This window comes from Alosa alosa, chromosome 19, assembly GCF_017589495.1.
Source record: "Alosa alosa isolate M-15738 ecotype Scorff River chromosome 19, AALO_Geno_1.1, whole genome shotgun sequence".
NCBI classification, from domain to species: Eukaryota; Metazoa; Chordata; class Actinopteri; order Clupeiformes; family Clupeidae; genus Alosa; species Alosa alosa.
The window spans coordinates 19,059,302-19,083,029 of record NC_063207.1 but is presented as its reverse complement, the minus strand read 5'-3'; the positions used below and the strand labels follow the sequence as shown (position 1 = coordinate 19,083,029).

The following is a 23,728-nucleotide window of genomic DNA, read 5'->3' as shown; positions in this document are numbered from 1 at the left end:
AGTAGCCTACATGTAGCAAGATACAGACTTTAGTCTCAGAGCCCTGGTCAGTTTCTGGTCATGTCATGGTAATGCAGGCAGAAATCTTCTTTTATTCATTTAGGAATGTTTAAAAACATTTGTATTTAATATTCCAACACTTGGTATTGTATTGAAGGAGCACTACTTCACCTCTAATTACACATTCTTACTAATATAACCAAAAAACAAAACAGGCAAATACAACCAAATAGCTTACTTTATTAGCTATTACCAACACATCTCCATACACGTTTGAAGCATCTCCATATTTACATGTGCATATCATCCACACCATTAGAAACAGTCCACTGAACATGTCAAAGGCTAAAGGACATTTTGTACAGACTCTGTAAACCAGGATCATTATGTCCATGCAGCACTAGACACTGGTAGGTGATATGGGTTCCTTTAAACTTTCCTTAGTCCATGTCCTCTTCTACTGCCTGGGTGTGTACCTCCACCTTTTTGTGTGGTATGTATGAGCCCATTCCAGCAGCCCTCTCAGCCTCCTCCTGTGTGTACGGTTCTTCTCTCAATTGTTTCAGCCTGTAAAAAGGCAAAAGGAGACACATCTGTTACCTCACAAATATTTGTTAAGATCGGTTAACTATGGATGGACTGAGTGAGGCCCTGTGAGAACTTACCTTTTCTTGTGGATTTTGGTTTTAAAGTGTTCCTTCATTGCTTTTAAATCAACGAAGTATCGCCTGTGGACAAAAGACAAGGTCAATATCAAGTACTGCTGACCAGGTAAATTACTATATAAAAAATACATGTCTGCTTTGGGGAAGACATTGAACTCAAGTAACTTCTTGTAGGTATATGGTAAACCTTGGAGTAACAACAATGCTCATCCGACATGTTATTTGTGTGTCATTTCAAAGTGTGAAAAATATTCCTGGTATTTTTGGACTTATACCTCCATTGTTCATGTACTGCTAAGTCTACTCATTATAATATAACATTATTTTTAATAATCTCTATATTTTGGATTTGGAAGGTTAGCATCCAAGTTGATGCCAATAATGGGCCATATGAATGGGGCTGGAACTTCCATACTTACTTATTAGTTTTCATTCCCATTGAAATTAACATTAAATCCAGTACACTGACATGAATAATGAATTTGTGTGAGTAATTCTAGTTTTAAAGTCACAGTCAATTACTCCCAAGATAAAACTGACCACTGCAGACAGAGAGAAACCAACCACTATAACATTCCACTGGTACAGATCTTGTACCAGGTCAGAGTAGATTATGTGCACTTGTGCAGCACGTTTCCTTGAAGGTTTAATCAGGGAAGAGGATTCTGCACTTACGCACAATGTAGACAGTAATGTTGTGCACTGCCTGTGACATCATAATCTACATCTTGTTTCAGCAGCTTAGCTGCTTGGTCAGGTCTCATATCAGTGTGAATCTGATCAAGGTCTTTTGTTCTGCGTTTGGTCTTCCATGTTTTGGAGATGTTTTTCTTCTTATCACCCTTATGGTTTCCACATTGTTTGGACTTGCCCATGGTCAGCCAGCGTTAGGGCTGTTAAGAGAGGGAAACAGAAACAAACAAATTGGTTTTGCTGTGTTCGGGCTATGTGGCACTATCGTTTTAAAATAACTTTACAGGACAAATGGCAACACAGAACAGCCGACGTTTTCTTGAGAACAATTAGTGAATGGTTAAACGGTTGAATGGTTTATTGAAAATGATCATCGGTCCGTGTACCTTCTGTTCATTTGATTTTCAAGGTTGAAACAGTGATCAAAAAACGGATTTGAAGACCTTTACCTAAAACGGTACTACAAATATACAATGAGGGTTTGAATTTCAATTAGTCATTATTCAAGTTAAAAATGAAAACCCAGGCACACGAGGCCACCAAACACTCAACAAGCTACTGCATGTGGCATTTTTTTGCCACTGCCCGAATGGATAATTCCCACCCTATATGTTCATCAAAGGGAGCAAGATGGTGATGTTGAAGGACAGTGATCTGCACATAGAAAAAAAATAGCCAGAACATTCCAAGCTTCTCATTTTGATCGATATGTAGGCCTAATTTATGTCCAGGTGTGCTAGGGAGTGGGATTAAGGTTGCGTGCACCCTTGGAAGAAAGAGGGGAAATGTCACTGAAAAGACAATCGACATCATGCATTTATTTGCATATGTTTTGTAGGTATAGGCTTAGCTTAACAGTTTAAACTGCAAAAAAAAAAAAAAAAACTAACGTCGGTGCGTTTGACTCGTTGTATCGGACTCCCATAATGCCATATGTGCATGTTGGAATGTGATATATCGGTTTTAGTAGGCCTATTGTATTTGCATTTACCTTGTGGTGTGTTAGCATGTGTAGTCTTCCCTTGGTTGTACCCATAGACTGTATATATATACAGTCTATGGTTGTACCTCGTGTTTATTCATGTGTGTTGTGTGTGACTACCCGTTGTGCATGTGTTAAGTCACCTTGTGTGTTCTATAATGATGTTTTGACCTGTCTGTGTTCCCCGTGGAGTATACTACGAAGCACGTTAGACATATCTAGGCTATGTAGATATATTGAGGCTTGACAAAGCCTTGACTCAGGGGTATACGTTAAGTGATACTACGATTGCAGTTATGTGATATATTTGTCAAACTAGGCTTTCAGCTCAGATCTGTCAGCGTTCTGGTGTTGGGATGACTTTGGCCAATCGTGTGTAGCGTGGAGGCGCCAAGACCGCCTCTATTTAAAACAATTACTTCCGCATTCATGAGCGATAGCTTAATCTACACTGCGGATTTTTTGTGTCTAACCTGTAACATCAAATAAATCAATTGTCATTAGTTGTTGTATGGTATTCACGTCCATAGTGGGATATTTGCACGCACAGCACTATTAAAGTAGCCTGGCGGGCCATCCTATATCATTGAAATGTACAGGCTGAGCAAATTAATTTGCTGCCGCTAGGGTGCGTCTAGATTTCTAGGCTACTATTAAAGCGCATTCGAGATCCAAAATGTTAGTAGAGGCGGAGCTCCACCTGTAAGACATATGACAGAATCCTACACGTGAGACGTTTTTAAGACAATTGATTGGTCAGTGTGCAGTAGATTACACGATTTGAGCTATAACTTAACACATAACCTCCTCCCGACCAGGTTTGGTTGACAGCATAAGATACCATGGTGATATAGCGACACTAAAACAGATCCACTTTCGTGTCACAGCATAGCCTGGCTTTGAGCACAACATACCTCGCTAACCCACTAATCGAGATTCGTAGTACACCGCTCCTGACCCAATAAATGCACTGATTTGAACCTTGTTGCCTCAGTTGTTACAATATGAATATAAATATATAAATAGCCTACGTCCTTGGTCAGCTGGCTACTATGCTTCCTTAGGCCTTATCACGTGCGCACCCCCCAATGCAAGGACAGCTCATTCTCGGCTCATTCTCGATTCTTTCTCCGTTACTATTCTCCTTTACCAACATAATACAGGCAACGATAGGCTAGTCGCGCATACAGAACAACAGAGGAGCATATTTTCGTGCCTCATGCTAGGCCAGTGAATTGTTGTCAGATTTTTTCCAGCTCTGCTTTCTACGGCTTCCACTCCCCTTGCTCCTAGTTGATACAACGTAGGCCTAGTTGACATTTCTGCGTAAGTTAGCTTGTTTACAAACATGTCTCTAATTAAAACGTCATAGGTTTCAATGTAGGACAGCCTAGCGGGGATAGGCCAAATGAAAAATTGAGGAAAGTGGCGATTTCACATTATTGTTGTGTGGATTTTGAATTTCGGTCGTGGGGATACAACGTTTAATATCCAAAACAAAAACACGAGGGGATTTCCTATTTTGTTTTTTAAAAATACAGATATAAAGTCGTTTTTCGATTTTCAATTTTCGTTTCGAATTTGAAAATCAATTGAACAGAAGGTAACGTTACACGGACCATCATCACTTTGGCGTTCACAGGTTAAAGTTAGATGACAAAACCATTTCCAAAGCTACCACCCCAACGTTGTTATCCGTTTTCATGTGCAACATTTAGCATAGCGTTCGCACCTTGTATTTAGCGTACATTTTTGTGACATTCCCCGTAACATGGCCTGCAGCACAGACAACTAAAAGATCCACAGCAAACATACATGTAAATTGATTGTTTACAATGTCTTATTTTTCTATATCATTTTAAAAGGTCTAAAGTCTAAGTACTCACCAACCCTAACTGCCTTTTCTGATCACACGTGTTTACTACTCCATATAATCAGTTCCGGGTCAAATTGCAAATCACAAAAATATCCAGTAGAGAGTGCCAAAGCGGAGCGCCAGTGTCTATGAGTGAAACGCACGCGCTTTTGTGCAAATTGGTTTGTTGTCGTCAAAAATTATACTTCTCTGCGAAACTTGTAATGGCAATGAAATTTAGCAATACAAATGTACCGATAGCCTATTAATTTACACTAGCTTATTTGGATCTTGTTTTCCTCAGGTCTGTTAAGCCTATAATGTATCTGTAAAATGTTAATAAACAACACGAAATTAGAGAAGTGCCAAATAATGACCTTCGAGTCTTTTATTAACACCTCAAAACACATCCGCATGTGTTTTCCACAACACATAAAATAATTAGTAGGCACAGGTTACTTAATTATTTGTCATTATTTGCGGGGCATTTTATTTTCTGTTTCCGCACTCATCTTTCTTTGTTGTTTTCTGCTTTAAACCAGAGACGGCTCATCAACCTGTTCAATTCGCTTTAACATAATGCACGGCTTTGTGCTTCTAATGTGCACACGCCTAGAACCCTCCTAGTGCCAAGCCACATGTTCTCCCCATCATCCAGTCAAAAATGAAAATATCAAATCTGTCATTACCACATTGAGAGGATTGGTGGTAGTCGTGTCCTCAGTTCCATACCTGGAGTACTCTTTGCAGCCACATGACGCCGTAAATGCCTACGCGCTGTAGCTTTCTGTGAAGATGGCGGACGGTGCAGTTGAAGCTGAGCCCGACTGGGCCGACCAGCTATTGCATACGGTCGAAGACTCATTTCTAGTTATGGATAGTTTGCAAGCTACTCTACAGCGACTCGAATTTGATCTTCGTCAGAAAGATATTTCGGAAAACTCGTCCACCGAGTACTGCAATAACTTCTGTCAGGTACCTGCTTTGTAAACTGTAGCAGAATGTGACCCCAGCTATGTTTTCGCGGAGATGCTAGCTAGTTGGGGTAACGTTGAGGCTGGTGCTAGCTCTGGGGGTGGGTACCCCCATTTGGGCCGTAATAGCATGAAGTGGGGGAATGTTACCTAACACAGCCTAACATACCAAGATTTGACTGCTTTTGGCAGTACTACTCCAATGACAAGTGGATATTCCATTTATGGGTTATGTATTGTGTCAAAATGTTCGAAGAGTTTCACGGTGCGGGCAGTTAGAGAAATAGACTTCTGTTTTTTTTTTTTTACTCTGCTAGCTTACAAGCTAGTTTGCTAGTGTTGTTGGCCATGGAAGAAGGGACTCCAGTTTTGCCCGATCAGTCTACTGTTAGCCATTTAGCTAGTGAAGTTAGTGTTGCAGCAGTTTCAATTTCATATCCCCCCTGACATGGTTGTTATTGTTAAGCTTACCAGACAGTTGATCATAGCCTATTTGCCATGGATGGATAGAGCAAAGTAACATCTAGCTAAGAACTTAACTCAGTGGCTGGCTAACTGCTTGGTTCGGGGTGGGGCGATGCACAAGCTGTGATCTTGCTTAAATGCAAACGTGAGAATGTAACTAATTCCATGCCTAGCGACATAGACAAAATAATAACAGCGCTATAAAGACACTTAAGCATGAGTCCCTGAACTTAAATGTGGATTCTGTCCCTACATTAGACTTGTGATGTCCAAGTTAGCCATAGTCATGAAATTTAGTTCAACTATTAAAAGTACTGAAATTAAGCTTTTATTGTATTAAATCTTGGTATGGATAGGATTGCATATGCATTTTGTCCCTTCACCGCTGGTGAAAGTGTTTCAGTACGTGTAACGAAGAATCACACTTCCTTTATTGTAACTTAGTGAGTGGTGACATTTTGAGTATTTTAGAGACATAAATCCGTAGTATTTGGAAAATAAAGGGGACTTGCTTGGATTAGGGTTTTATTGTCACTGCCAGCAAACTATATCACATGGAGCAGGCTGTAATTATGGTTGTGGTTATGGTGGTTTCACAACAGGCACCTGCCTTACTGTACTGAGAAGATGTAGGCCTATTTTGTCAGTACTGGAGTCATGCTTATCATAGGCTAAAGTTTGTTCAAATGTAATAGGCCAATGCTACCCTGAATACTTAAAAGCAGAGATCAGACGACTTAGAAGTGACGCCAACTGTAAACTCCCACTTAAAACAATCTCCGAGAATCTAAATTCATCACCTTGGACCAGAGCCGGACAGTAACGGAGTACATTTACTTGAGTACAGTACTTGAGTACAATTTTGAGGGATCTGTACTTTACTCGAGTATCATTTTTGGGGCGTACTCATGACTCATGAGTACATTTGAGAGGCAAATACTGTACTCTTTACTCCACTACATTTCTATCCATAACTGTGAGTACCCGTTACTACTTCGAAAAAAAAGGGGAAAAGAAAAATCTCCGAAACCCTCATTTTGTTGTTTCCCTCTCAAACATGATTGGATTGTGCAGGCGCCACTGATTGGGACAGCCTATCAGCAATCCCCTTCAGCTTTCCGCCAAAGTCAATTTCATGGTCAGATTTAGATAAGAGACGAAACAATGGATGAAGACGCAGCAGGTCCATCCCAGGAATGTGCCAACCTGTGTCCCCACCTCGCCAGACTATTTCATATTTCTGAACAAGTTAATGATAGTTTTCGCTTCAAGTGTTTCAATTACAAAATAGTATGTTGTATTTGAAATACGTATTTTAAATACATGTATTAGAAATACTGCCCATCCCTGGCAACATGGTTAAAAGATGAAAATGACTTGATTTTAGTTCCAATTCATTTTACATTCTCCAAGGTATTAACATAACATTTTTCATAACTCGTAGGACGTTTCTGTACATAAATGTAAGCACTGTGGCAGTAGTAATGCAATATTTCGAAAATGTAGGCTACTCTTGTACTCTTGATACTCAAGTACTTTTAAAAACAAGTACTTCAGTACTTTTACTTAAGTAGACATCTGACTGTTGTACTTTTACTTGTACTTGAGTAAAATTTAGCAAAGGGTATCTGTACTTTTACTTAAGTAATGAAGCTGTGTACTCTGTCCGCCTCTGCCTTGGATTACTATTTGAACCTCTCAGAATACAACCAAAGGCAACTTGAGATGTTGGGAGAAGCCTTGATTCAAATGCCTTCACCATGCGAGTGAAACATGAAGCAAAATGTATGCAAAATAAGTTAAATGACCAAATGGAGTAGGCCTGTCTGGCTTCATAGATTTGCAAGAGGTATAGTAGTCAGAGATTTGCTGTTCAGAAATGTTGAGTTGGTGGTGTAAAGGAGTAGATTGCAACTTGAAGTTACATTTTTTTGTCTGAAAGAGAAAGATAAGACTGTGCTTTCGCTTTCACTTTCCTGATAAGTTGTGCCTGCAGAGATGTTTCTACTTATCCTTTGACCAAAGTACTGCACTGAGATTTGTTCCTACAAAACATTACCAACCTGTTGTAATGAATTAATTACTTGTATGGTACAATGATGTGTACTCTACTGTCTGTTTTGTCTGCTGTACAGAAATGAACTGAGTTCAGACTGAGCTTCAAAGGTTCATCATTTGCTTGTGTGCACTGGTAGGCCTATGGACTATATACCATGGAAGGCTGTTTCAGCCAGCACATTTATTTTCAGTGGAGTGTCAGCAACCTTCTGTTATATTCTGCTCCTTTCGTGTTCACTCCGACACTAAACATCTTGTTAATGCCCAACAGTGCAACTCTAAGTTCAACTTAGACGCACACATAAATCCTTCAGCATTTTAACATGCTCATTCACTAGGTGTATCACCCAACCCGGTCTGTGTAAACAGGTACGCTAAAACAATGCAGGTGATGGTCAATCAAAAATGATTGTGCTTGCTAAAAAGCCTTCCAGGAAGTGCATGGCATATTGCAATTCAGCAGCCTATGTGTCAGTAGCCCCGTTTACATTGACAAATTTCCTGTGAATGTATCCGTGAACGCTTTCCTTTTTACACACACCGAGGTGGGACGAAGTGTCTCGCCAATTTTACCACCAGGCAGGGTAGACATTTTGACGAAACGATTCATTCCGGCACCAGTGTAAATGCGTTAAGGCGGAATGGGGGAATCTGGGCGGGCGTTTTGATGACACCACATATGTCCAACCCACCACAGGAGATTTAAAATCTGACTGATCAAAAGCAGCAATAGCAGAGACAGCACATTACAACAATCTTTCAATCTACAAAGCTTCCAGTCATTTAACGCCTGCTAGAGTTGACTGCAGGTCGGAATGCAATGGGTTGCCATATTGGCTATCCTAAAATCCAGCGATAAAACAAAGCATGAACTCATTGAGCATCTGTCCTAGAAAGCTTTTTCATTATCACATTATAACTACTGTAAGCCACACAACAAGCTTAATTTAATTTCACTGTTTAACAAACAAACTAGCATGCTATGCAGCCAAACAAGCAAACACAGCTAAATGTAAGGACAATGAACTCCTACCTTTATGGTCTACAAGTTATCCACAGTTGTCCATAGTTAGTCCACTGTTATTTCCATCATGCATTCTTCTCAATATGAGCTAGTTATAGATAGAGAGCGCTTGGCCATATTCTACTATCACATAGGTCTGACTAAATTCAACGTTCTCTCCAGAAACACTTTCTTGTAGCTGAGGCTATTGCTTATGGACCTTGCCCAAAACTTGCGACAGTCTTTACCCTTACAAACAGTCATAGTGTAATATGCAGTTTCTGGTGTCCATAAGAAAAGCATTTGTAGATGAATGGCCAACATAACTTAACTGTAGCCTACATCTGACTCATCTTCAGGGAATAGCAATGTTATTCTCCTTCAATAACATGACGCACAACTTTATTTTCATACATTAATTTGATTTACAGTCTAGCCTACATGGCGATTAAGCACATTGAAGAGGCTTTCTGTTCATTGTATCACATTTTATTTTCAGTTGTCAAAAGTTATAAGGTAAAATTAGTGATGGTAAAATCCCCAGTTCAGAAAATCATGCATAGTTAGTTCCCATATGCAGTATGTCCCGCCCAATGTTGCATGTCACGCTTCATTTCGCTATTTAGTATGTAAACACTCGCGGTACGAAGTACCAGGCTGGCAATATTTCGCCTTGTTTTTAGACACACAATGCGGCATAAAGACGTCTCCTCTTCCCATGAATTTTGCGCTATCTCGGTGTAAAAACGACTAGTATTTTTCTGTGTGCTCTCTCCACCTGGGGTGAAAGGATTGGACTCCCATATTTTGACCATGTGAACATTGATCTGATTGTTTCTTTGGTCCCTAGAAAATGAATGAGTTTGAGGGCCACAGCATACTGTCAGTAATTATCTGGATAAGGCAAGCAAGCACTCAACTTGGGTTACGTTGCTGTTATAGAAGCTTTGGCCATCAACTCAAAACTAGAAAATGCAGAGAATTGTGATTGAGAATTTATTAAGTGAAAATTGTATTAAAGCAACACCAAAGAGTTTTTTGTACCTTAAGATAATGTTTCCAAAATCATTGCAGTGGTTCATCAACTTGTAACAGGGTGAACAGCACTTCTGCATTCGCTTTGCGGCCCTCTATCGGCTATAACCGCACTATGTAAGTTTGCCAGATCGGGTAGCGGGTCTGTAGTTTGATGGAATGAGACATAAAAAACGACAAATTTGACTTGCATCTGATGTCGCAATACATCGTACTTTCATAAATCGTGCAACATATTCTATTCTTCATATCATTCATTCTTCCAGAGAGTTGCCGGTTTCTTCAATAAATAGAAGGAACGTTCTTCTTTATTGTGCTCTGCATTCTCATTGCATACATTGAAAAGATGCATCTGGAAGGAGTCAGGGTTTGAAACAGAGATCACTTTTTAGCAACTCTTTTAGCATCTCCTTTTCTACAGAATAAAATGTAATAAAATTATTCCTCTGCTTCTATTGGTGTGAAACAGAATATCAGTTGCTCAATTTCAACATTGCAGAAGCAACTAAAAGGCTGTGTTTGAGTCTCTAAAGTGACATATTTTGCCTTTCACTGGGCATTATTGAACATTAATAATAATGTGAGGGATGATCCCAAGGGCTAATACCTGTCCCACTAGGCTATATCATAATTTAGGCATGACAGGTTGTAGCAGGATAAATTTAGAGTTCCCCTTTTCCTCCTCTGTTTCCTTCCTGTAATGATCGCACACTAGGGTATCACACCTGACATGGTGTTTGTAAATGTGGATGTATTTTGCCAGCGGTAGTCAAATGGAGAGCAACTGGGTGTGCTGCGAAGCTTGGGGAGTGCTTTGTGAGGAGTCTCAGGAGTCCAATCAGGGGCACACAGACAGATGGAGAGGCTCATAGGTAAGGCTGTGGAGGAGGTATTCCCTGAGAAAGCTGACATAGGAGTGGGCTTTCCCAAAAACAATCAAGTTAAAGGGCTTATTTGACAGAACCTTCTTGACCCATATTCTGTTTTGAAATGTCAAATTCACTTCTATTGGAGCACAAGTGAAAGTGTGATGAGAGCGAATGGTAGAGCAGTTATTTATTTTGTTGAGTATAATGAATTGTCATATTATTGGGGCCAGAAGCATCAAATAATTAATGATCCAATTGTGAAGTTGTCCTTGTTCATCACTGTTATTGTAGGGCATTCTGATGATGTTGGGATAGTTATTTACTCAAAGGAACTTTACATTACTCTGAGGAACACTTGTAATGGAATTCATCAAAGAGACAAAGCATTTGTTGTAAAGACAATCAGGGCTTAAATTTCATTGCGGGTATTGCGCATAATTTGTTCAAATCCCGCAACTCTAGCCATCATAATGCGAGAAATTCCCGCATACACTTTTACAGCCTGTCTGATGACGTTAATATAATCATGAAGTAGCGTGAATGCGGTGCTATTGACCAGACGCAGACACACACACACACACACACACACACACACACACGGAGAGAGAGAGAACCACTTTGCGCTTACGCAAATAGGCTACGCAACCATGGCAAACTTTTACATCTGGAAAGAGCTCCTTGGTAACTATCCTGCTAGCTTAGGTCACGTCAACACTTGATCCCAGGAAGATTGTCTTCGACTTGTTAGTTTTTTGAACATTTATTTTATCTAATGACATAGAAAACATAACAAATTGCATCCACATATCCTTATGCACTATGCACAACTTTTATTCACTAGCGACTAGCCTAAAAAACGTCAGGCTGAAGGGAGGCTAATTACTCTCACATATTTCTTAAAGTGACAGGCACTCAATTACACCTACTCATCACCCATAGATATATAGTGACAGTATATATATCTATGCTCATCACCAATGTGCACTCAATTAGACCTACACACTACATTAAAGATATGCCTAAGTGTTATAGTTTAAACGTCGATATGAAGCATTCAAATTACTAAATATGTTTAGCTACTAGTAATTACTAGTAAAATGCTATACATTAAAATACATTATTAACTAAATACACTCTATATGAATTTAACATTGTGTGGAGAGAGTCAAGCAGAATCTAGGATGTCCACTGTTGTGAATGATCCCACTACAGTATATATTACTGATGACGTCAGGGTGGTGGGGGCCCCAAAATCAAACACATTTTTAAAAAAGGTGTATTGAAGTATCGAAATTGCAATTCTTGACTTGGTATCAGAATCGAACCCCCCTTCTCCCCCAAATTGTGTAAATCCCCCCTACATGAATAACCTAAGGGGGGAATTCCCCCCTATTTTGAAAAATGAATTTTAAGCCCTGACAATTTTGGTCTTATTTAGATAGATAAATAGCTGTGCATACTTAAATTGGCACACAAAAATGTTGGTTGTAATTGTTAAAAAAAGGTATAAAAAGGGAGCTCAATAATATTAAAGGAGAAAAGAAATGGTGGGGGCAGTGTCTTCCAGAGGGGAGAAGCTGGAACAATTGTGGGGAGACTCAGCTTCATGTGAGCGTCTTCCCTAACATCTTTTCCAGGTGTGTAAAAGGCACACCCCTAATCGTTAGTAGCTTTACACTGAAACTGACTTGTACTAGGTAGGAGACTTTAGTAGGATTTAAGGACAATTTATGCTGTTGTCTGATTCGAGTTATTGACTGGCCTTGGTCTAGCCACAGTGAACAAATATTAATTGAAAATGTATTTAAACTGAGTCTAACTGAACTGTAAGCCATACAGTTAACAAAGTTACAGCCAGAAATGCTTAAAGTAAAGTAACTAAAGTGAGTCATTGCTAGATCTGACAAAGCATATGGTGAACGTGACCTATACAAATGCCCAAGCTGCTACCAAAAGTCTGCTGTCGATGACATGTCTAGCTTGTTTTTGTACTCTGTCGATACGTATACTCAGATTTTTCAGACGTTCTGGATTCTCGGATTTACCTTGTTGGATGCTGTATGTAGTCTACAGTAGGCCCAAAGAGGAGCCTTTGACAGATACCGTTTTTATTCCTTCCAGGTTTAAAGTTACAATAGCAAATCCTTTCTGTTTCTCCCTTTGCTCCCTATCTGTTCTGCCCAGCCAGCTTATCTCTTGAGTGCCCTTCTAGTTACACTGATATGATAAATATGTAAGTTCTGCTGCTGCATAAATGCTGCTTGTGCTGTGGAACAACAAAAATAAAAACATGACTGGAAGCGCCGTGTGTGCAACAAAAATACACTTTTAAACCTTTTAAAACCTTTAATGTCCAAAAGGTGTATTTGTGTTACGAGTGAATTAAGCAGTAAACACCATGGCTAAGTATTTCTGGTTTAGGTGGGCAGTGCACTAGTTTAGATGGGCAGGGGCCAGTGGCGCCGGCAGGCGTAATCCTGTACGCACTGTGTACAATTTTTTCACGGCTTTATTTGTGAAATCATTCAATATTAGCCTACAACAATAAAAAAAAAAACGTGTGTGACAACTAGCCTATATTTATTGACTCATGTGCAATCTGAATATTGGCATTATTCCAAATAAAACCGGAATATGGTGTGCATGGAAACCATAGACTATATATATGAAAACGTAGCATTGTCATGACATGATAACGATTGACCTGTGGCGGTTTTCGGGCGTGGCTTTGGATAGGTCCATTCTGGCGCATAAAAACACAACTTTCCATTCATTCATAGGATAATAGCCTAAATCATTCAGTCATGAAAAGAAAACAACAGCAGCAGCTTAATATTTTTCAGGCGTTTAACTGTAACGTTAAAAGATGTAGGCGTACTGTTCTTAACAGTGATGCTGACACTGACGTGTCGTATGGTGCGTACTATGGAATACAACCCTAGCGGCGCCTCTGGCAGGGGCGATTAGCTCCCCACATCGGAGATAAGGCAGACTGAGTACAGGTGTGTACAAGCCGTCAGGGATTATTTTCATGGGAAAAATTAATTAGGCTTGGAATTTCACCATTTCCGTTGGGCATATTTGGTGGGGGGCACCAAGACCAAAGTTAACAGTAGTAGGCTATAAAAATGATCAATGTTGCATTTAGCCTATTCACAGCAGTAGACCTGCATCACTGTATGAAACATTACAAAAACATGAAACATGACATTACATAGAACTGTAAATCATCTGATCATCTAATATTTACAGATATCTAGGCTATATTTAACATTTATTTTGTACTAGTGCAGTGCCCGTTTAAACATGCTATTCCTGCAGCCCAATTACATGCCTGCAGGTAGGCCTGCTTTAAAAATAGGATAGGGAAAAACATAATTCCAGGTAAGCATTCAATAATGAATAGGCCTACAGATAATATAATAATGTAATAAATGTGAAGTGAATGTGACATTTTTACAAATTGCTTGTCGCTGGTTATGCTTTGCATTTGTGGCATTCTGAGGCGTTCTTTAATTCGGGACCATTATAAACCGTTTCAATTGAAGACCTTGCAGTTGGAATTGTCGTTTGCTTATTCAAAGTCTAAAGACAGTCCAAAGTAGCCAGGGCATTTTTTACGTTATTTTGAAGAGCCACTGCATACCTGTGTGTGTTGGCGAGTTGTTGCAAAATCCGCAGAGTTCTTTATTGTTGAGGTCAGACATGTTAAGTTTTTACCCGTGTAACCTACACTGATCCAGTTCTGCCAAAGCCCTGCTTCTATTCTCACTGGTAGCTTAAAGTACAGTGGTGTGTGAGAGGAGGAGTGGCTAGCGGCAAAAGTGCTTCTTTTACCGATATATTTAACGATATCTTTTGCATTTCTTATTCAAACAACGTCTTTGGCACTGCACATACTCATGCCCATAGCAAGACACCTGCCAAGTTTGAAATCAGTCTGACAAACGGTCAGCGAGATATGCGTGCCACAGACACACAGACATCTGGACACACAGACACACACACAGACGCTTCTTGCTTTATAGATAGATTTGGCCTGTTATGAAATCACATAGAAAAAATTAAACACATTGTAAAACTTAAAGCCCAAATTTGGAGACATGCATGTCGAAATTTGCTGCAAATTCAAAACTGGATTACTCTGGAACGGCTAACTGTACAGGGGACTGCTTTAAACCTCCGTGTTCGGTAAGGTCTGCTGTTTATTTTGATATATGGTTTGCCATGTGTTGAACAAAGGGTTTGTGAAGTATTCCACCAAGATGAATGGGTAGGGAGATTGGCGCAGAACCTAGAATAGAATGACTAGTGAGATCAGCTGAACGTACCACCAGAAGTGCCCTACCCAACCTACAGGAAATTTACATAAGGAAATGTCAGTTGAGAACAAGAAATATTATCAGGGATCCCAGTCACCCCAACAACTGCCTCTTCTCTATCCTCACGGTCTGGGAAGCGTTACGCCAACACAGTCCAACACATATATATATATATCCTTTGCACAGCCTTGGAGTCAGTGGAACAAGCATTTCACTGCATTTAAAGGCTACCTGTATAATGATGTATGTGACAAATAAACATTTGATTTGATTTGATTTAGAATATGATGATTCAATTTAATCATAGTATTTATTTGTGTCGCGAACTGTTTACCAAACGGCTAACATTCTTCAAAAGCTGAGAAAAAGCTCTTTCATGTGATGTGATACTTGTGATGTCTATGATGAGTTGGCTACTTCATGAGTAGTTCAACTGAGAAGAATGGGTGAATTTGGACGCACTTTCTTTATTGCCGTGCGCTGTCACTTTCTCCACTGCGTAAAAGACTAAATTAATTTGCGCTGTGAATGCTAAGATTATTTTGACAGGCCATATGCTAATAAAATACGCTTTTAGTCGGACGCAAACCAGAATATTGAAAGAAGGGGGCACCAAGGCCACAGTGGCCTGTAAACCTCTGATTTTCAAAGGGGCATCACGGCCAACGCAAGGGGCAACGACGGCCATGGCCGTCGTGGCCGCCGTGAAATTCCTACCCTGGTTCAGTGTATACCTCAGTGTTGGTTCAGTTCAGTCAATTTTCGTTACAGCAAGCCTGTAGGCACTGCTAACCTAAAATTCACTAATGCATAATGATGCATAACGGTAATAGTATTTTGAAAAGGTGTTAGTTAATTGACTAAACTGACATATAGTCCGCCACTTATACTGTATGTGTGCGAACTAAAATTTGAAACATAGTCCGCAGGCAAAAAATCCTACTGCTAATTACTGTTAAAGACTGGATTTGGTACATTCGGTACACTGTATTGAACCTAACGTCATGAACCTAAACGGTTCGGTACCAATACGTGTACCTTTACACCCCTTATGTGAATATGTATCTTTCAGGAACTAAATGGTTTCATCAATGGAGGGCATCTTTAAACCTTTTACTTTCTGTTTGTGTTCAGGTGCTGATGCATTACGCTGGGAGCAGGAACTCAGTAGAGCACGGATTGCCACTGTTGGAGGTTTACTGTCTGTCCATCAATTGTTTTGCTGCTGCAAGACCACATCTGACCTCCGAGTCAGACAGTGTGGCCCTTGTGTTGAAGCGACTTGCATTGTGAGTTAACTCAGTACCTTCTTTTCTCATAAAGCTTGTGCAGCTGCAATGGTAGCATCTTTATGATCAAATTTTCCTTTTGTTTGATGTTATGCTCACAGGAGTTGCTTTGAGCTGCTGTTGTCTGTTCCTGTAAGTGATGTCCCTTATCATACATGGATGCAATTCCACCACTCTGTTCAGGTGTGTACTAAACTAAAGTCCATATTGGCAAAATTCTCTACTCTGCAACCATCTTGGCAAAGCTTCTGAGATCAGGGGCCTCTCTAAATGAATGGGGAGAGATTCATATCTCCACATAGGATAGTCAAACAGACTAAAGTACATTATGCGAATCCATGTTAAAAATTGTCATCAGTGGTGTGAACATATTTCCCCCAGCTTCTCAAAAAAAGAACCTTTTGCACTGTACGGACTTTTTGCAGTTCCTAGAACTACTTTTTTTGCACATTCGGACAGGATGGAACTGGGGATTATTGAGTTCCTCTGACCGCAGTTCCTATAACTATTGAGCTTCTTTTCAGGAATAGGGTCTTTTCCTTGCACATAGGAACCATGACTAATGTACATGCCAACTTGTCCAAGGCAGCAGAATATATAATATATATATATTGTCCTAGTAGTGGTATCACAACCAGCTTCTGTTTAAGTTCAGATTTTGTTTGTGTACTTAGGTGGCTCATGATTCCTTGCTGCAATATGGTAGCACAGACTTGCAGGCTCTTCTCCAGATCACACAAGCAGGTGGCCCATGGAACCTGCCAATCCTAATTGACTTGCTTACTGGTCAACCAACAGATCCTGAAGAGCGTAAGTATTAATTTGACACAGGTCAGTTATGCAGACATGAAACATACATGACCATTATTTTGTCATTTACTTTTCCTTTTTTTTGTTACAGTCTGTGCCTTCATTGCCTTAGAAGGAGATGGCTTCATGGAAATGAGAATCAAACATCTAGAGAAACTTGGAGAATTGGATAAGGCCATGATCCTGATGAAAGCCTGTGCAAATTGCATACTTCTTCCTAATTACACCGGTTTCCGGCAAACCTTCGTGTCCCAGCTTTGCAAAATGCTTCCCAATGATGAGGCAGTTTTAGAGGTACAGTATGTTTCTTGTTTTCACCTGAAATTGTGAAGTGTGTGTGTGTGTGTGTGTGTAATGTAATAGTCATGCAATTCTCTTTGTTCTAATCAAAGTCCCTTTGAATTTTAACACAACAGATTTCTAGACTTGATGGCAAAGATGTACTCGATATTATTTGTAATATGGAGACAGAGGGTGATGAAAATTCTGCCCACATTCTGTGCACCACCTACCTTACGTGGCAACTGCAGGAAGAGAGCCTTTACTGTTCTTGGTGAGTCTCAAAAGTGAAAAAAAATATTGTGATTGCATGGCATTATGAAGTAGGCAGTTTTTAAACGTTTCCATTTTTGGCATCTATCAATGTTCTTGTATCTTTCAAATGCAGGGAACTTACGCTTTTGTGGAGTAAACTACAAAGAAGAACAGATCCTTCATTGGAATCATTTCTGGAGCGTTCCCTGCAATTTGGTGCCATTGCCAAAACAGCCTACCATCTGCTCTTCCTTATTCAGGTCGTCCAGACTGAGGTGTGTTTAAGGACCCCATTTCCTATACAGACTTTCACATTTCAAGTATTGCTAAAACTTTATGGTTGTCTTTTGTGTTCTTTTTGCAGGCTTTACAGCTTGGATTGCGAGTTTCAGTTGAACTTTGTGTCAAAGCGCTTCAACTCCCAAGTCAGGAAGACAACGACACAAGGACTGCTGTGTGCAAGACTGTGGCATGTCTCCTGTCAGAAGATCTGGAAGTACTCAGGGCTTGCCAGCTGACAGAGTTTTTACTAAAGCCCACTCTTGACTCCTTTACAACACTTGAGGAGCTCTACCAACAGCCTGATCAGAAGTATGACGAGGAGAATGGCATAATTCCAAACTCACTGCGCTGTGAGCTGCTTCTTGCTCTCAAAGCAATTTGGCCTTTTGATCCGGAGTTCTGGGACTGGAAAACTCTTAAACACCACTGCAACAGGCTACTGGGTCTTCAACCGGAGAAAGAGGAGGAGGAGGAAACAACACAAGAGGTGGATCCTCTTCTTGCAGCAAAGGACTTTAAAGAGAAGGAGGAGGAGAGAGATCAAGGAGATAAAAGTGAAATAGAGAAATTGAAAAGAGAAAATGTGAAGAACTGTGAGTCAAGGATCAGCAGCACTGGCCATGAAGATGATGACCAAAATGAAGATGACTTCAAATCAAAAGAGGGTCTGAGATCACCTTCAAAGAAGATAGTCATGTCCGAGAGGAGCCTGCGGTGGCAGAAATATAAATTCTGTTGTTTGATATGCAAAAAAGAGGTAATTGAGGCCAGATTCCTCCATCATTCCAAAAAACATGAAGAGAATGGGGTCTTCACCTGCCCTGTGTGTCTTCAAAAGTTCCAAGGAAAGCAAGAGTTTTCTCCCCATATCAGCACACACTCACAAATGCCAGCCCGTGGGCGTAATCCTCAGAAGAAGAAGAAAGTGAAAAAGAAGGTGGACTTGGAAAAGGAAATGGATGAGGATGAAGTTGATGACTTAGAACCTGGTGAGATTGCATTAGACCCATCTATAAGAATGTACTATGAGTCTACACATGATCCTGATGTGCTGGATCACATTTTGGAGCAAGCTGCAGCTGTGCCCAGAAAACAGGCAGATCAGGATTACATCACTTTTGACTACATCAGCACTCACTTTGCATTCCAGGACCGTGAGGTATATACCTGCCCTGCAACTAACTGCTCAAAGAACTTCAAGCTTGTAAAGTACCTGAGTATGCACTTGAAAGACCACAAAGATGGCGACCGTGACCCTAATATAAAACACTATTTAGAAATGAAAGACAAACGGGAAAAGTGCAGTTTCTGCCGCAAGCACTTCATGACTGCCTACCACCACCGTAAGCATAGACGAGTCCATTTTGGTGATCAGCCTTACATGTGTATAGTCACCGGATGTGGAGCTCGATTCAACGCCATCAATAAACTTGTTGAGCACAAGCACAGCCATGCTGTCCGGCTTGGGTACCAGTGTGAGCTTAAAGGATGCAGCATCTCCTTTTCTGATCTTGGACAGCTTTACCACCATGAAGCCCAGCACTTCCGTAATGCTGCTTACCACTGCACCAGTCCGGGATGTAAGAAGTTCTTCTACTCACGCAAAGAGTTTTTGAAGCACTTAGTTACACATGGTATCACATTCACTGAGGATGATTTTGAGGCTCAAAGAGAGCGACAGCGTAAACTTGTGGATGCTATTTTAGAGGAAGACACCACCCCCAAAATGCCTTGCAACTCAAATGCAGCAGAAGTCATCAATGCTTTACAGAAAGACACAACAACAACCACAACAACAACAACAACAGCTTGTTCCTCGTCCCCATGTCAGAATGTGGACTGCAAGGATTTTAAGGGCTCTCTGACAAATGTGGCTGTTTGTTTCGATGGGGAAAAATTCACCTGCGGTTTTGAGAAGTGCCGCAAAACTTTCTCTAAAACTAAGGACATTCAGAGGCACCTTAAATGTGCACACCCAGAACAGGTGAAGATAGAAAAAAAGGGATGCAAGAAAGTGAACAAGGACAAGGGCTTAAAGACCGACATCAAGACAGATACAGGTGGTCAGGATGTGAGATTATCAGTAAGCCCACTGCCTAGCCATGAAACAGGTATCCCAAGCACTCAAATGCATACTGATCCCATCACTACATCTTCAACAAATTCTGCCCCAAAAGACTCTTTGACCGATATCTTGCTAAGCCTTAGCAAGCTTAGCCTACATTGCCCTTTTTCCAGAAAAGGTTTATGCGATCCAGTTCATCCAGAATCAGATACACTGGTCACACCCTCATCATCTCCACCTGCCAACTCCTCTTCCAAATTAACCTCTGAAAAGTCAGAATCAAAACCAGGCCCGCCTGTTGAAACAAAGAAGCAGCAACTGAAAAACAAATCAAATGATGGCATTCCTGCCGAGACTCAACCTGAGACATGCAAGATGAGCAGCTTCCTCATCCAACCCACAACAAAGCCTTATACATGTGATATTAAAGGCTGTAGTTATCAAAGTGTTACTAGCCAGGCTTTAAAGCGTCATTACCAGACCAAGCACAACATCTCAGACGAAGAGGTGAAAGGGTTGGAGAAATTTAAAGCCGAGTTCAAGTTCAAGCCATTCAAGTGCCACCTCTGCCCCAAGGGCTATAGAGAGAAGAAAGAGTTAAGGAGTCATTATATGCAGATGCACAATATAAGTGAGGCAGTGGTTGATCAAATGAGCTGCTCTGTAAAGAAAAGAGATGAAAGCAAAGTCCAAGACTCGCCAAAATCCAAAGTTAGTCTCAAGCTGAACTCTAAAAAAGACTCGGTAGAAGAAGACAAGACAACTGATGTGCCTGTGTGGCGATCTCGATCACAAAGACGAAAAGGGTTAGCGTTAACAAAGCTTGAGTGTGAAAATGATCAGGCACCAGAGCAGAAGAGCCGTAAGTGTAAAGATCTGCCAGCTTTGCAACACAATCATTGTGAGGATGGGGTCACAAAAGAGGGAAGAGGCAGCCGGCGTCTAGTAGCGAAAAACAACCTCTGCTACATCCTGACAAACTACCATAAGCCCTTTCACTGTGTGCATAAAGACTGCAACTCTGCATTCACCAACCAGACTGGCCTGGTGCGGCACCTGCAGATTGTACACCATTATAAGCGGTCACAGCTGAGTCTGGAAGGGGAACAAAATGTGAATCAAAATGCTTGTGTGAAAAAGGAGCCAGCTGGACCAAATCTCTTCTTTTGCAAGTACAATGGCTGTGGGAAGCATTTCCATCACGCAGCAAGTCTGTATAGGCATAATCGACGGGTGCACAGAAAGGTACCCTCAAGGGTTTTGCACACGTCAAGGCCTCTCAGCACATTACAAAGAAGAGAACCTGTGTCAGAGGAGCCCATCCCACGGTTTAAGTGCACATATGCCAACTGCAATGCTAGTTATCACCTAAATAGCAGCTTGTTGCGTCACACAAATAATGAACATTGCGACCAAAATTCTCTGAGCCAGACTGCCCAGAAATCACCAACCCCATTAGTGCGTTGTAATTTTGAGGGGTGCACTCGAGTTTTCTCCCAAAACTCAAACTACAGGAGACATGTGTTCTACAGGCACTATGAATATTATGAGTCTGTTGTAGTACTTCAGAATGCTAACAAAAAAGACAAGCCAACCAGTGGATGCCAAAAGAAATTGATAACACATTCCCCTAAGCTACCTCTGCGGCATTCCTTGAGATTCTGCCCAAAGCCCCAAGAAGTCATTCAGTCTGAAGAAAGTACAGAGGAGAGTGTGGAAGAATCAATAAATGAAAACGTGAAAAAGGAGAAGAGTCCAACACAATCCTCTCCAAGTAGACGACCGCTAGTCTTCCGCAGTCACGAGGAAGCTTTGCAAATGTGCCAAGATCGCTGCTTGCCTGTAGCCTTTCCCTGCATGGTGCAGGACTGTAATACAGTTGTCACACTTTTAGGTAGCATGCGCCGTCATTACAGAAGAGTCCACAAAATGTCAGATTTTCGGATCAACCTGAAGAAGGATAAACTCGTCCTAAATTCTGAACAACTAGAGGAGATCATACAAAAGAAATCGGCATTGGTTTGTCCTGACATAGTAAGGTCACCCAGTGGAGTTCTTAAAATGGAATATCAAGCGGAGCCTGACAATCCAGGAGGTCCACCTCTTCCCATGAGCCTTCACTCCATCAAAACGGCTCAAATGGAGGAGCGGGACATAGTTGTATTGTCAGAAAAGCCACCATCTGACAGTAGTATACTTGATGCAGATAACTTGCTGTATGGAGAAACTCCGGGACACACTGAGGCGCTGCCCGAGGTTCAAAGCAGCCATAGTCAAGAGATCAGCCAACCACAATCTCCGAACCCTCCTCCAGTCCAGGCCACTCTGGTAGACCTTTCTCCACCACCTTCTCTCAGAATCAGTGTTGATGAAGGGTTTGACTCATCAGGCAATGACAGTGGCAAATCAACGAGATTCCCTGCTACACCTGCACCTACTGTAACTGTGCCTATAACTCCACCACGACAGCCTCTCAAAAGAAAAAATGAGCTCACTGAGTCTCCACAACCTCTGTCTCCCTCCCTCAACTCAAAAGATTTCTCAACTCTAAGCCCTGCCCAGAACACTTTTGATTTGGCGACATACAAGCCAATGGGGTTTGAATCCTCTTTCCTGAAGTTCATTCAGGAAAGCAGGGAAAAAGAGGACATTGAGCCAGTCCTGCCTGAGCCATTTAAACGGCGTGAGTGTTGTCGCCGGAACTACTCTGTTAAAGAGAACAGTCAGATGGGATTTAGGATCACCCGCAGCAGACTGGGGAGGGCGTCACCACTGAAGCCCTTACTCTCAGCCAGTGAATTTCACTCTGTGGAAAACCTGCACTACATCTTGGACCGTGCTCTGACAGGTTGTGGTGACGATCAGGCAATCAAGCAGCTGCAGTACCTCAGACCTGTTGTGGTTCTAGAAAGATCAAAATTGTCCTAGGTCGACCTCTTGTCATCTAATAATAAATAAATTAATTTTCTGGTTAGTTTAAAACATTTTGAAACTCTGCTTTGCAAATGTAATATTTTGGTTCAAGTTAGTTGCCAAACTATCACTTGGATGTACCTTAATTACTTTGAGATGTGTGTATGGAAAAAAGAATTATAATAAAGACTGCCCAAAAGGAAAGCATATATCTAATCTGAGTGATGTATACAGCATTTAGACTTGGACTTATACTGCCGGATAACCGAACTTGGCATTTTAAAAACCCTACAGTATATGCCAGCTTGAGTGGTATAACCACAACCGAGTTCTTAAACAATAATTTTAAAAGATGGTTTCAACATCTCTTGTGTTTTCAATGAATGTTTTCAATCCTTACATTATGCTTCAAAATGCAAGCAACAGCCAAGGCTCCAAAAAGCTCTACACAGTGCTGGTGTGTAGTACAATATGGTGTTCTTGCGCTCTGTTTTTCACACATGGCTGTTTGTCAAATAATGTTGGATGTTTACTGCATATTGATCCACCCTTGAATGGATATTTGAGGTTTTATCACACTTGGAGTGGATGATAGGTATTCATTTCAGAATACAGTATGCATGGAGGTAATGCATTACTGATTTTTTTATATAAATAAAAATATACATATATATGTTAGTAGTCCAAAGTGTAGATGAGGACTTTCTCATATCTCTGTAAATTATGTCTGGGGAAGTGGTTGATTTTTGTATATTTCAGTATTCAAAATAAACAATTCTGTGAAATTGTCCTCATCCTATGCTTATTTACCCTCAAACTGTGTTAGAGTTGTTAAATTATTTGCATGTTATTGAGCACCAAACTTGAGCCATGGTTACATTGTGATTTGTGGGCAAGAGATAATTCTCCTGAAC

General features: G+C 40.8%; 2 protein-coding genes across 5 annotated transcripts; one reads left to right on the top strand and one right to left on the bottom strand.

Annotated features, from left to right (window-relative positions):
- Nucleotides 1–220: 220 nt before the first annotated feature.
- On the bottom strand, nucleotides 221–4,905 carry znf593 (zinc finger protein 593). 4 transcript variants are annotated; one of them, XM_048227528.1, is made up of 4 exons: nucleotides 4,885–4,905; nucleotides 1,341–1,558; nucleotides 666–728; nucleotides 221–567 (listed from the first exon to the last, which is right to left on the bottom strand). In XM_048227528.1, exons 2-4 carry the CDS (start codon nucleotides 1,538–1,540, stop codon nucleotides 441–443), a joined length of 390 nt encoding a protein of 129 aa, XP_048083485.1. In that variant the 5' UTR covers nucleotides 1,541–1,558; nucleotides 4,885–4,905; the 3' UTR covers nucleotides 221–440. The 4 variants fall into 4 exon arrangements, with proteins under 4 accessions (XP_048083485.1, XP_048083482.1, XP_048083483.1 ...); XM_048227525.1 differs by lacking the exon at nucleotides 4,885–4,905 and adding an exon at nucleotides 4,227–4,333; XM_048227526.1 differs by lacking the exon at nucleotides 4,885–4,905 and adding an exon at nucleotides 4,073–4,145.
- A 40-nt stretch (nucleotides 4,906–4,945) lies between these two features.
- Nucleotides 4,946–23,599, top strand: rlf (RLF zinc finger). The gene is made up of 8 exons (XM_048227521.1): nucleotides 4,946–5,170; nucleotides 16,056–16,210; nucleotides 16,312–16,393; nucleotides 16,885–17,020; nucleotides 17,112–17,314; nucleotides 17,437–17,573; nucleotides 17,688–17,829; nucleotides 17,919–23,599. The coding sequence occupies exons 1-8, from the start codon at nucleotides 4,991–4,993 to the stop codon at nucleotides 22,827–22,829; spliced, it is 5,946 nt and encodes a 1,981-aa protein (XP_048083478.1). The 5' UTR covers nucleotides 4,946–4,990; the 3' UTR covers nucleotides 22,830–23,599.
- The last annotated feature ends 129 nt before the right edge of the window (nucleotides 23,600–23,728 follow it).